The sequence below is a fragment of the Microtus oregoni genome, unplaced genomic scaffold, assembly GCF_018167655.1.
Source record: "Microtus oregoni isolate MIOR12 unplaced genomic scaffold, Mior012 000031F_ref0000149, whole genome shotgun sequence".
NCBI lineage: Eukaryota > Metazoa > Chordata > Mammalia > Rodentia > Cricetidae > Microtus > Microtus oregoni.
The window spans coordinates 21521566-21534359 of record NW_024543090.1 but is presented as its reverse complement, the minus strand read 5'-3'; the positions used below and the strand labels follow the sequence as shown (position 1 = coordinate 21534359).

The 12794-nt window shown below is 49.3% G+C and overlaps 1 protein-coding gene across 3 annotated transcripts in view; it reads left to right on the top strand.

The window, feature by feature from the left end:
* Nucleotides 1-12794, top strand: part of Pla2g4e (phospholipase A2 group IVE) — a 73614-nt gene that overhangs the window by 31743 nt on the left and 29077 nt on the right. For all 3 annotated transcript variants that reach the window (XM_041679314.1, XM_041679313.1, XM_041679315.1), the window contains exon 2: nt 6694-6766. In XM_041679314.1, the coding sequence (XP_041535248.1) occupies nt 6694-6766 (73 nt within the window). The remainder of the gene's footprint in view (nt 1-6693; nt 6767-12794) is intronic.

Genomic DNA, 12794 nt, shown 5'->3' with positions numbered 1-12794 from the left:
TGTGGTTTGGGGTATTTTGAAGTGTGAGAGTTGGTGGTATTGTCATTTAATTGCTGTCAATTGCCCCTCTGGGTGTGTAGTCAAGAACCCTAGATCTAGACTAACTCTCAAAGTCTCCCAGGGAAATCCCTGGGTCTGGAAATGTGCTACTGCTTGAGACCAAATCTGCCTTAGTCTTCCTGTCTGGGCAATGGGAAGATGCCCTCCATCTCCCTGTTGGCTATAGACGCACTGTGGAGAGAACTATCAGTAGCAAAGTAGTGTCCTCGGCCAGCCCTTCTGAACCACTGATGGAATTGAGTGAAGCCCCAAGAACGTTTCATCCCTCTAGAGTGGGATATGGAGACACTGGTCAGTCTCCAAAGAGGCTTGGGAGCAGCTCCTTGTGGCATCGTGACAGTCCTCCCTGCTGTACTGAACAGGATTGATGTTGCCTCCTGGTTTCCCCCAAAAGGCTTGGGTGTCTGGAAATGCTTCTAATCAGCACATGCTCTTTACTGATCCCCCAAAAATGTGAACTAGGACAGTTCTACCACAGATAGGGTAGGGTCAGCCAAAGACTCAGAGTGGGTGCTCCAGGAATCACACCACAAACACACACACACACACACACAGACACACACACACACAGACACACACACAGACACACACACACACAGACACACACACAGAGGCACGCAGACATACAGACATACACATACAGACACACACACAGACACACACACAGAGGCACGCAGACATACAGACACAGACACAGACACACAGACACACACATAGAGGCACGCAGACATACAGACACAGACACACACACACACAGAGGCACGCAGACATACAGACATACACACAGAGACACATACACACAAACACACACACAGACACACACACAGACACACACACAGACACACACACAAACACACACACAGACACACACACAGGCTATGCATGCTGTTCCTGTTGGGTCCTAGATGGTCCATGTCTCTCAGTTGTATTTTTCTCTGGCCACTCACCTAACATGAGTGATAAGCAAAACAACTGCAAGAATTCCTCTCATGTGATGCCCACTCCCCAGGCTGGGATGTTGCTCAGATCTGCTGAAACTGGTACTAGAGTTACAAATCTCACCACCTCGGTGGTCTGCTGTGAAGGAAGGACCATGTAGACTGGCTGATATCGCCAGGTTGGTCAGAGCTCCGAGACAATGTTTCAGGGAGCCAATGGCTACACCCAGCTGTGTGGAGATGAGGTGGCCTCACCTGTCCAGCTTGCCCTGAGATGCCCTAGGGAAAGGAGCTGCATGTGTGATGTGTAACTTGTTCTTCTGTAAGGCAAGGATTATGTCTTCTGTGGAGGCTTAAGGGTTAAGACCCTATGCAAGGCATCTGGTTCAGGGGCAGGGGCAAGTGCTGGGCTGGTATGCCAGACTCATATCTAAGAAACTAGGGAGACGGGCAGCATTAAACGGTGTAGCAGACAAACCATAGCGCTCCCCACTCCCCGTGTGAATTGGCAATGTTTCCTGTCTGGAGTAGCTCTCAGGAGGAAAGTAGAATCCTGACAAGATCAAGCCAGAGGTCAAGGCCAAGGAGGAAGCCTGGGCTGTGCACGTCTGCAGCCCGAGTATCCTGGTTCCTTTCGTCTTCCCTGGCACGGCTGCGCTGCTTGTTTCAGAGGCTGAATGAATCTCTGTGCTCTTTGTCCCAAAGTTCCTGCCCTGACCTCCAAGCCCCTGAGTGCTTCCTGTTCCTCACCCAGGACCTGCCAAGTGCCCTCTGAGCTGAAGGGGTATGGCTGTCTTTACACCAGGGCTGTAGCCCCAAAGCATAGCACCCAGTGATGCCTACAGTTAAATATTTTGACCTTCGTCCTTATTCCCAGTCCCAGTCAGGGTTGGTTTTGCCCAAGTCTCTAAGGTTTCGGCTCATGAACCTGGGCTCCTTAATCGAACGGTTTCTGGTTCCCATCAGCATATGAACTCAGGCACTTTACTGAATTCTATTGCCTTTTTTCTTAAAAAAAAAAAAAAGGTTGTTTTTATTTTATATGTAGGACTGCTTTGCCTACATGTATGTCTTGTACCACATGAATGCAGTGCTCTAGAAGGCCAGAAAAGGGTATCGGATCCCTTGGCGCTAGAGCTGCAGACAGCTGTGGGCTGCCATGTGGGTGCTGGGATCAAGCTTGAGTCCCCTGAAGAACAGCCAGTGCTCTTAACCACTGAACCTCTCTCCAGTTCCTTGATTGTGTCTTTTTATTGTAGATCGGCTTCCTCTGGGGCTGTGAATGTTTTAGGAGGAACAAAAATTGTACTTCTTTACCAAACGAAGGTGCGTGCATGCACACATCTCACTGGTTTGCTTTCTGAGTCCTGAGATCACAGACTTTCATTGCCCACCACTGGGGCGACTTCCAGAGTCATAACCCAGCTCTGCGAATGCACTTAGACCCAGACCTGAGTCTGGTAGTCCCACTTTCTTCCTCCAGTGCTCCACCTCTGTGCTGCTGAGATGTAAGAACCCCCTTTGGGGAACTTTGGAAATGGGCCCTTCCTAAAATTCTTTGAGCCAGAAGGAATTTCTAGGTGCAATCTGAAGTCCAAAGCAGACCTCAAGAGGTCCTCTGTGTCCATTCATGAATAAGGTCTTCAAGGACCTGATGGTTGTGATGTGTTCTGGGGGCTCACAAGGAGAGTGATCCCCGGGCTTGTCTAGAGAAACAGCCAATAAGGACACAGCCAATAGAAGGACTGCCAAGGTTGGGGGATAGCTGAGAACTCCGTGAGAATTCAAGGTGAAAAATAGGAATCAGCCAGGAAAATTAGTCTTGAGGGAAGATCAAGACAGCGGAGTTGAGAACAAGAACCACCTCTTCATTTTTGGTGAGAGGCATCCTCAAGTGAGAGTTGACAGTGGACGTGAACCTGTGTCTGAGGATCAGAGATGAGTTCAACTCTGACCCAAGCTAAGAGCCGTGGGTCAAGGGACTTAATCTCAGGTCCCCCGTCTGTGACACAAAGTGAGTACTGACTGCCTCGGCAGGTGGCTAGCTGCAGCACAGGACGCTGTGGGGTGCCACTGCTGTAGGCTGAGGGGTGCCACTGTTAGCATTGTGGTATAGGCAGCTTCGTAAGGCAGGGAAGAACTTCAGGACACGTCGGCACGAAGCTGAGCTGGGTAAGATGAGCGATGGAGAGAGAAAAAGAAAAGGGAGAGGGAGGGAGGGAGAAAGAGAAACTTGAGATACTTTAAGTGCAAGAATTGAAAGAAAAATGTGCCTTAATGGTTGGGTGACACATGGCTATAATCACTTAGGAGGTGGAGGAAGCAGGAATACCAGTTCAAAGGTAGCCTGAGCTACATAGGAAGTTCAAGGCCAACCTGAGTTACACGTGATCATGTCTCAAAACACCAGCTAATATTCTCTAGTACACACATAATGTAGAAATGACTTGTGTCTTTTAAAGGATGTCTTGTAAAGGATGCAATTTGCAATCAGGTTCAAAGATTTGTAAAATTTTAGGTAAAATATAATGAGCTGGTTTGCTTCTTTTCTTTGTTTTAAACAATGTCCTGTTATCAATGAAATTGTGAGACTTAAGAGGTTCAGTGTTAAGGGCAAGAGGAGTTATAAGTGATGTTTAATAACTGATGTCACTGAATCCAAAAACTGTTTGCATCTGTTTCAGTTTTAACATAGCCTGGTCCATGATAGATTTTTTTTTTTTTGCTTGGTTGTTTTGGGATTTTTGTTGTTGTTTTTCACACTCTTGTTTGAGATGTCTGGAGGAAACTAACTCCATGTAGGCAAATCTCTACTGATTTTGTCAGTTGTAGTCAAACATAAATCAGATTCCGGAGCAAGGGGCCTTTTTTCTTTACCCGTGCCCCTTGAATTTTCCTTATCTTTATACTGCTCAAGGTTATAGTAAAAATTAGGCAGATAAATCCATAAAAAGCTGGACATGGCGGTTCATATCTGTAATCCCAGCATTAGGAAGGTAGAGGACTCCAGGGCGGAGGTAGCGCACGCCTTTAATCCCAGCACTCGGGAAGCAAAGGCAGGTGGATCTCTGTGAGTTCGAGGCCATCGTGGTCTACTGAGCGAGTTTCAGGACAGGCTCCAAAGCTACAGAGAAACCCTGTCTTGAAAAAAAAAATGAAGAAGAAGAAGATGCTAGAGGCAAGAATTCAAGGTCAGTCTGGACTATCTTGCCTCAAAGAAGTTGTTATCGTCATCATCCTCCTCCTCCACCTCACACAGTGGCAGCCCCATGGTTACTGATGTTGCTAATATTGTACAAGAGAGTGACAGAGGAGGAAGTGACAGCCACCCTCACTGACAGACACTGGGGGTAGAAGACAGAAGAGAACAGCTCCCGCCTGGACTCTGGGTGCCTTCTGAGGAAATGAAGAGTAGGGAAAGCTTGCCAGGACCACAAATTCCTTCCGAAAGGTGATGCTTGCCTCCTCGCTCAGTCAATCCATGACCTACTCTGCCCAGGACAGGATGAGAAATGAAGAGCTTGCTGCCTAGAAAAGTCCCGCCATAGGCCACAGACCACAGGCCACAGACCACAGACCACAGGCCACAGGCCATGGGCCACGGACCACAGACCACAGACAGTTAGTATGGTTTTAGTCTTTGGCCCAACTACAGGACTCACAACAGAATGCTGTTTGAGCAAGTTATTGGCCCCAAAGACTTCCGAGTTGTACTCACAGAAGGGATCCTTGAACCCACAAGCAACTGTGAGCTCGACTCTTGTTCTGTTAGAGAGAGGGAAGAGATCTTGGAAATACATGTCCTTATCAGGTAATGAGGAACTCAGATTTCTCAGAATTGTTGTTCTCTTATTGGTTAGACGGAAGCCCCAGAGGAGTCTGGGGAGGAAAAGGAAAAGGGATAACACAAATTGCCCCAAGTGGTGTCAGTATGAGGACTTCCGCCCCAAACCCCTTTCATGTCAATCTTGGCTTTTCCACAAACCATAATCTTCTTTAAAGAGAAAAGAGTAGGCCTATCTGAAAAAGTCACAGAGTGTTCTAGCAGCATTGGGAGTTGTGCTCAGTGAGGGGGACAGGCTTCCATACACATACATGATGAGCTGGGGGTCTGCGGGACAAATCCAAAGCCTGGAGTGGACACTTGCAAGGGCTGGGCTACACCTGGGTGACATTCTCGGTAAAGAGTTTCAAGTCTGAGGTTTAAGCAGAAAGGGCATAGATCCAAAGATACATGAAGAGAACAGGCTTGGAGCCTCACACTGTGTTGGCTCGGTGGGGTCTGGAGGAGCATAGCTCCTTACCTCAACAGACCAGGACCCTGGAGGTCCAGAAGAGTCTTCCAGAGTCTGGAAATGCAGTGGTCTGTGGGGGGGATTTCTGCAGCCAAGAACGTTCCCATTGTGGGCAGCAAGAGTCCATGGCCAGTTCACCCTACTGTTCTCACCATTAACCCTGCCCATCCTCTCTCCACCTTGGACCCTCTCTGACTCCCTGGCTCACAGTGGCTATTCCAAAATCCTGAGTAAAAGTCATAGACGGAGAGGAAATGGTGTGTCTGTGCCGAGAGGCAACTGGAAGGTACTCTCTAAATGGCATGGTGGCAGAGGATTTGTGTTGTTGAGAATATATGTCCTTGAAGATCAGTCATACACAGGCATAATCTGAAAACCTGGGGCAGGAAACTTGAATAGAAAGAGGAAGAGAGTTGTGGTCCCTTCCTGGGCAGTACATGTGATGCAGGGACACTTGAGAGTGGGAAAACATGGTTTGGGGATATCTGGGAGGGAGAAAGTAGCAGGATGGAAAGAGGACAAAAGTGGACCCACGGCTAGTAAGAAACTCACAGAGGACAAAGACAGCTGCTGAGGGAAGCCAGATGATGACTTCAGATGGGTGGGATCTGAGACGAGGCAGGGCTCTCAGCAAGTAACCGGAACAAGAACGAGACAGCTTCCGATGAGCATCGGATGAGCAGCTCAGGGCGTGCCCCCGGTTCCAGCTCCTAGGCTAACACACCGAGGGAGAGGCAGAGATCTGAGGGCTCCAGCCCCTGGGGTTAACAATACCGACAGAGGCATCTAACAGGCATCAGTCATCGCCGTGAAGATTACCCATGCTTTTGTCGTTGTGAAAGACAAGCACCGCACATGGGCCAAAACATCACAGTCATCTAGAGCAAGGCATGGTGAGATGAAGGGCAGATGCCGTACTGGGGGAGAAGTACAGTGGCCAGAAATACAAGGAAGGGTTACTCTGAGGAAGGGGCCTGCCAGGCAAGGGAGCTACAAACACCCAGAGCTGCAACAAAGACCTGTGGTGGTAAGCTCCTGGCATGAGATGCCCAGGTTTCAAAGGTGTCTACCATCCCAGTCATAAAGTGCCTATCTTCTTCTGAGCAAGCTGCCATGTTGGGTGGGCAAGGGGAAATTTTGTATCTGTGTGGCTGGAATAAGAAATTATTCATTGGGCTATATAGACGTATATCAGCCAAGAGATAAAAAGATGAAAAAGCAGCATGTCTCAGCTCTAGAGACTTCCATGTAGGACAGGAACAAGCCAAAGTAAACCATGACGGAACAGCGTGGAGGTTGCTGCGAGGTGGGCAGGGAGACAAGTGTGGAGAGGCCTCCCCGGCAGCACTGGTTTCGAGGTGGTACTTGAGGGGTGACTTCACTTTCCTTTTAATCAACAGGAGGGACCATCTCCATGCCATCTGCTGACAGTGAGGGTCATCGGCATGAAAAACGTCAGGCAGGCTGACATACGTAAGTGTCCTCCCCGCTTCTCCCTCCTTTTTGCAGGGTCGGGATGGAGAAAGGACCTGACAGCCACCAGTCAGGCATATCTCTGTGTATAGACGTCCTGAGCCATGGCTGTGTGTCACCGGTGAGGTAGAGGCTGCTGTGGAAGAGCAGCGGAGGCCCTTTAGCACCATGGAGCTGCCCACCAGCTCTGCTCAGAGCTGCTTCTCGGGACACAAACCCCAAACCAGGCTCTTGAGCCACAGTGGAGTCTGTAGCACCCAGATCTGCAGCCCAGCCTCCTCCGTGTGGTTGAATATTCAAACTCCTTGTAGACTAGCTTCCCCTTCATCCAACTCCCGCTGCATTCCCAGGGCACAGGAGCTCAGGGAACCTCTGCTTTGGGACTGGGCCAGAAATGCCCTACATGGATGCTATAGTGCGGTATCTAAGGGATCAGTTCTCTCCTCGTGTGGACCTCTGCCTGCTTAAAGTAGGAAGGAAGCTTTGCCTCTCTAGGGAGAGAAGGTTTTATGTCCAGAGTGCACAGCTGTGGGAATGGCCAAGGCCAAAAGGGCACACTGAGGTCCTAGGATCCAAGCACCCAGGTTATAAACATCCGGGGGGACCGAAAGCCTGGTCTGAGGAGGAGCAACCTGAGAGAAGGGGCTCTTTTTGGAGCACCCACTGTGGTCTGGCCACGAGGTATCCAAACAGAGCTCAAGTCTCCCCACACCTGAGTGATCATCACAGGAGGTCCACTTCGTAGGTGAGAAGTTTATGATAGCCTGAGGTAGAATGTGTGTTTAATTCCAGGCCTGGAGGTCTGGTGAGAAGAGGGGACCCTCTGGGGCAGTGGATCTCAACTTTCCCAATGCTGTGACCCTTTAACCCAGTCCTTCAGGTTATGGTGACTCCCAACCATAAAATTATTTCCTTGCTATTTCATAACTGTAATTTTGCTACTGTTATGAATCACAATGCAAATATCTAATATGCAGGATATATGATATGACATATGATATGATATACGGTAGGACCCACAGATTGAGAACCGCTGCTCTCTAGAGGAAAGAAGCTGTGGTCAGATTACAGACAGTCAGAAGCTAGATAGACAAGGAATCTGTTGCATGGTGACTTCCTGATGCTCGCGTGCCAATCATGGAGGGACAGCAGGTGTGGAGAGCAGAGGAGGGACAGCCCTGTCGACCCTGAGACTGCAAAGGGACAGACATGATTCAGACTGAGCCTACAGAAGGTGAGGCGTTCAGGGCCCATGTCAGTAGGAACGGTTCCAGCAAGCATTAAGTTGGGCTTGTGTCGGCCAAGGGACCCACTACAGAGCAAGGGATCCCCCAGACTCCTTGGGACTTTCTCAGTACACTGGGGTGTGACCTGAGGAGCCAGGAAATGTCCCCAGGCCCAAACCATGCCACCTTTCCTGCTCATCCCAGAATGGGTCTCTTACTCTCTTCCTTCTTGGCAGAGGTCACCCCTCCCCTCAGCCCTAGCTCCCCCACCCCCCCCCCACACACCTTCCTCCAGCTTCTCCAGAGGTGTGTCTGTTTCAACCCCGGCACCAGTCACCCAGGACGCTCATTCTCAGTCTTCGTGCCTGTGCCTGTGAGCAAGACCTTCCATTGTCCGAGGCCCTTTCTTTTGTCCCCGCCACGCCTATCCCCTGGAGGCTGGTAAGTGGTATGGTAGACTATGATCTGGCTTTACCAGTCTCCTTTCCCCCTTCACCGCATGCCCATTGGCACACAAGCAGATTTTGGGGTTCTTTTTGGGAACCCCTTTTTTATATTTTTCTCCCTTCCCCTAAGGGACAAAGGGCCGCTATGGCGTCTGATGGTGCTGGCAAGGTCACGTTGGGTCTGAACTCCACAGTTGTCACCGGCTAGGCTATGTTGCTACTGTCTATGGATCCGGGGGGAATTATCCTGATCACTCTTGCTCAAATTGCCCCTTCTAGCTTAAATCCAATATTAAAGGTTCTTTGGTTTAGGCATCTAACCCATGTCTGATTTCTGTAGATGTCAAAAGCCTAATAGAAGGAAGTACTCAGAGGTTCAGGGGTGATAACCCACTTGCCAAGAGCTAAAGAGTACCTGTCCCAGGCCAGAAGGCAGGCACCTCTAGAAACCCTCAGCCACCAGAAGTCTCCTTCTGTGGTGAAAACAAGTTGAAACCCCAACCAGTACCCCTGGGGACATCAGGCAGGTACCTCAAGAGATATTGGGGTATCCACTGGTAAACACACAGGAATGTTCTGAACATCTGCGAAGACAATTAAGTCATCTCTGCCACCTACAATTCAAGGAAGGGAACATGTCATTCACATGACCACATCCTCTGTCACTTCCTGGGGAACAAGGGCTAGAACCTGCTTTTGTCTAGGAAATCCCAGGTCTTGAAATTCCCAGCTTAGTCATCACTTCCTTGTGGCTGACTTGACAGTATTCTTACAGTTGGCTAATGTGGTTGCCTCAGACTGTCACCTGGGCCCCCAGAGCCTCCACCATCATTCCTTGGCCTCCTCCCTTTAAGCTACGCTCTCCTCATGCTCAGCCTTTCAAGTATGGGGTAGAGGAATCTTTCAGCAAAAAGAATCGGGAAGCTAATGAATGCTTGAGTATGGGTATCTGATCCTGATCGACCTTGTCACTTCCAGGAATGCTTTGTTGTTGCTGCTACTGTTTGTTTGTTTATTCATTAGACGAGTCTCGCTGTGGAACTGAGACTGGAGTTTGTTTATTCATTAGACGAGTCTCGCTGTGGAACTGAGACTGGACTTGAACTCTTGTTCCTCCTGCATCTGCCCTCTTAGTGCTGGGATTCCAGGCATGCAGCTTGCCCATTTGGTTTTGGCTGCTGTGACAAAATTGACCAAAAGCAACTTGGGGAAGAAAGGGCTTATGTAATCTTACAGATTTTAGAACTTCATTAGAGAAGCCAGGACAGGAACTCAAGGCAGGAGCCTGGCAGCAGGAACCGAAGCAGAGACCACAGAAGGGACGCTGCTTACTGCATAGCTCATCATGGCTTTCAGCCTGCTTTCTTGTAAAACCCAGGACCGCCTGTCCAGAGTGGCTCCGCTCACAGTGGACTGGGCCCTCCCATGCCAGTCATTAATCAAGAAAACATCCCACAGACTTGCCTACAGTCCAGTCTGATGAAGGTGATTAATTCCTCAGTTGAGATTCCCTCTTCCCAGATATGTCTCGGTTTGTGTCAAATTAGCTAAAACTAAACAACATTCGCTATCATGCCTGGAAAGATTTTTTTTTTTATCTTAACTTGAGGTTTAAGACAAAAGACTGAGATGTTATTTAATGGATTCAGTGGGAAATTTCTAGGTATGGATTGATAAAAGTGGAGTAGTTTTAGAGAGACAGAGGCCTTTAAGGGTCCTTTAAGTCAGGCGTGCTGAGCAACCTGGCAGAGCCAACAGGCCTGGCAGAATCCCTCTGCACAGAAAGCAGACTTGAGAAGAATGTGCCAGGCCCAGAGGGAAGTGCTTGGGACCAGGAAAAGCAAAGGGAGGAGTTCCAGAGAGCCTAGCAGGTCCCTGGGGCACCTCCTGTAAGCAGAGCAATCACACACACTGACTTGCCCACCTGCATCTGCTCAGGATTTCTTGCCTCAGATACAGCCCTTAACAGGAAGTTGTTATTCATTCATTTAAAAGTTGCCTAGTGAGTGCCTAGTCTGCCCAAAGGTTGCAGGCCCTGGCCTTCTCAATGAGCACAGTGGTGAAGACAATGGCTGGACCTGCTCTGCCAGTACAGCATAGCAACAGCCCTCTCAGGAGTGCCACATGGGACCAGAACTGGACGCTCAGAGGAGGGGTACAGAGAAGATTCTAAAACCTAAAGGGCTCGGGAAGAGAAGGGTGGGTTAAAGTAGGAGAGAAGTAGCTGGGTGGTGGTGGCAGCATAGGCCTTTAATCCCAGCACTCTAGAGGCAGAGGCAGAAGCGGACAATCTTTGTGAGTTCGAGGTCAGCCTGGTCTACAGAGCGAGTTCTAGGATAGCCAGGGCTACACGGAGAAACCCTGTCTCAAAAAACCAAAACCAAAACCAAAAAAAAAAAAAAGGAAAAAAAGAAAAAGGAAAAGTAGAAAAGAAGGATGTTGAAGCTAAAGAGATGCCTCAACTGTCAAGAATATTCCATATGCTTATGATGAACCCATGTTCCCTTCCTAGCATGTGCATGGATGTTCACAACCTCCTGTAACTCCAGATCCCATGCCCTCTTTTGGTCTCTACAGGTTACTGTATGCACATTGTGCATGTCTCATGCAGACAGGCAAACCTACGCAAGAATGAAAGGGAGGAAGGAGGGAGGGAAAGAAGGAGGAAAGAAAGAGGGAGAGAGAGAGAAAGGAGAGAAGGAAGGAAAGAAAGAAGAAAGGAAGGAAGGGAAAAACAAAGAAGGAAGGGAGGGGAGGAGGGAGGAAGGGAAGGAGGAAGGAAGGAAGAAGGAAGTGAGGAAGGAAGGGAGGGAGGGAAGGAGGAAGAGAGAGAAGAAGGGAGGGAGGGAGGAAGAAGTGCCTGGCACAAGGAGCGACAGGTGCAAGGCCTGGAGCAAGACAGCACGGCCCTTTGGGAGAGCTAAGATGACTAAGCTTGTCCTGCAGTCAGAGTGCGTGTGGCTGGTTGTCTGCACGCATGTGTAGGTGTGTGCATGTAGGCATAAACACATGCAGGGCAGGGGTGGGGAGTCAGGAAGGGTGGAGAGTTGAGGCGAAGCTGAGAAAATAGAAAGGAGAGCCATGATGGGTAAAGATAGACTCCTTCCTGAAGCCAGATGGGAGCCATTAAACTGCACAGTGACAAAGCCGTGCTTCCAAAGCCCCTCTCTTAGGGGAGAAGGCTGGCAACAACAGGGAGCCCAGTGGGAAAGCTGCAGAGATGATAGTGACCTGAACAAGGTAGTGTTAGTACCGATGAGGACTCAGGGTGAGAATCAGGGAGCATGCCCTGTGCTGGCCTAGGTACCTGAGTCAGTGGGCGACAACAGGGTGGGCCTGGAGGAGATGGGCCCAGATGGTGAGGTCATCATTTTCTTCTCATTCCGTCAAAGTTTCGTCTTTCTGTGTGGATTAAGCCACTGTTGGGATAGGTGAGGATGGCGTCCTCTCACCTTTACTCAGCGGGAGGAGGGCTGGGAGTGTCTGCTCACCAAATGGTGAGCCATCAAAGACTAGAAGCCAAAATGCATGATGCAGAATGGGGCTACAGACCATGCAGAACTAATTTATAGTGCAACACTAGCTTGGGTCCCTGAGGGGCAGCTCTGCTTCCACTCACACAGCAATTCCTAGTAAAAGTTATGAGCTAGTTGGAGTCCCTTCCTCCCAGCCTCACTACCTACAGGACTTCTGACAGTGGGAACTATGAACTTTCACTAAATTCTATAGAGGTGCACCCTAGGACTTAACCAAGCAGGTCACCGAGCTGGTGACAAAGATAGTCCTGGTACCTCCCCCTCCTCCCAAGCATAATGGCATGAGGAGTCACTTAGGCTATCCTTAGCCCTATCTGTTCTGCTACTCCCACCAGAAAGATTAGAGCAGCTTCCATTTGGGAAAGTCTTACTGAAGTCAAAGCAGTTTCCCTTCTCCAGGGCACATGGAGCAATATACTAGGTTTGTTCATTTAAAGTGGAAGAAGGCACTTGGCCACAAACACAAGGGTGTCCTGAATTGTACACCCCAGACTAGGAGACCCGTACTGAATGGAGAACCCACTAAGGGTAGCTGCATTAAATCATACAAAGACACGGCCCCTGCACATTGTTTCATCTGAACCCGTTCCCACAATGGCCCTTCTCGGCTCTCTGGTGGAAAACTATACTTCTCCCTGCTGCTTCTCAGCACAACCCTACTTTGGTTCCCTTGGTGCTAAGACCACAGGTAAAGTGGATCTTTGGAGCAGGGCTTTTAGGTATTTCCACGACATCTGGAGCACTATGTAGCTTATCTCGTTGTATACTAGTCAGGGTTCTCTATAGGGCTGGAACAGACATAGTGAATATGTATTAAAAG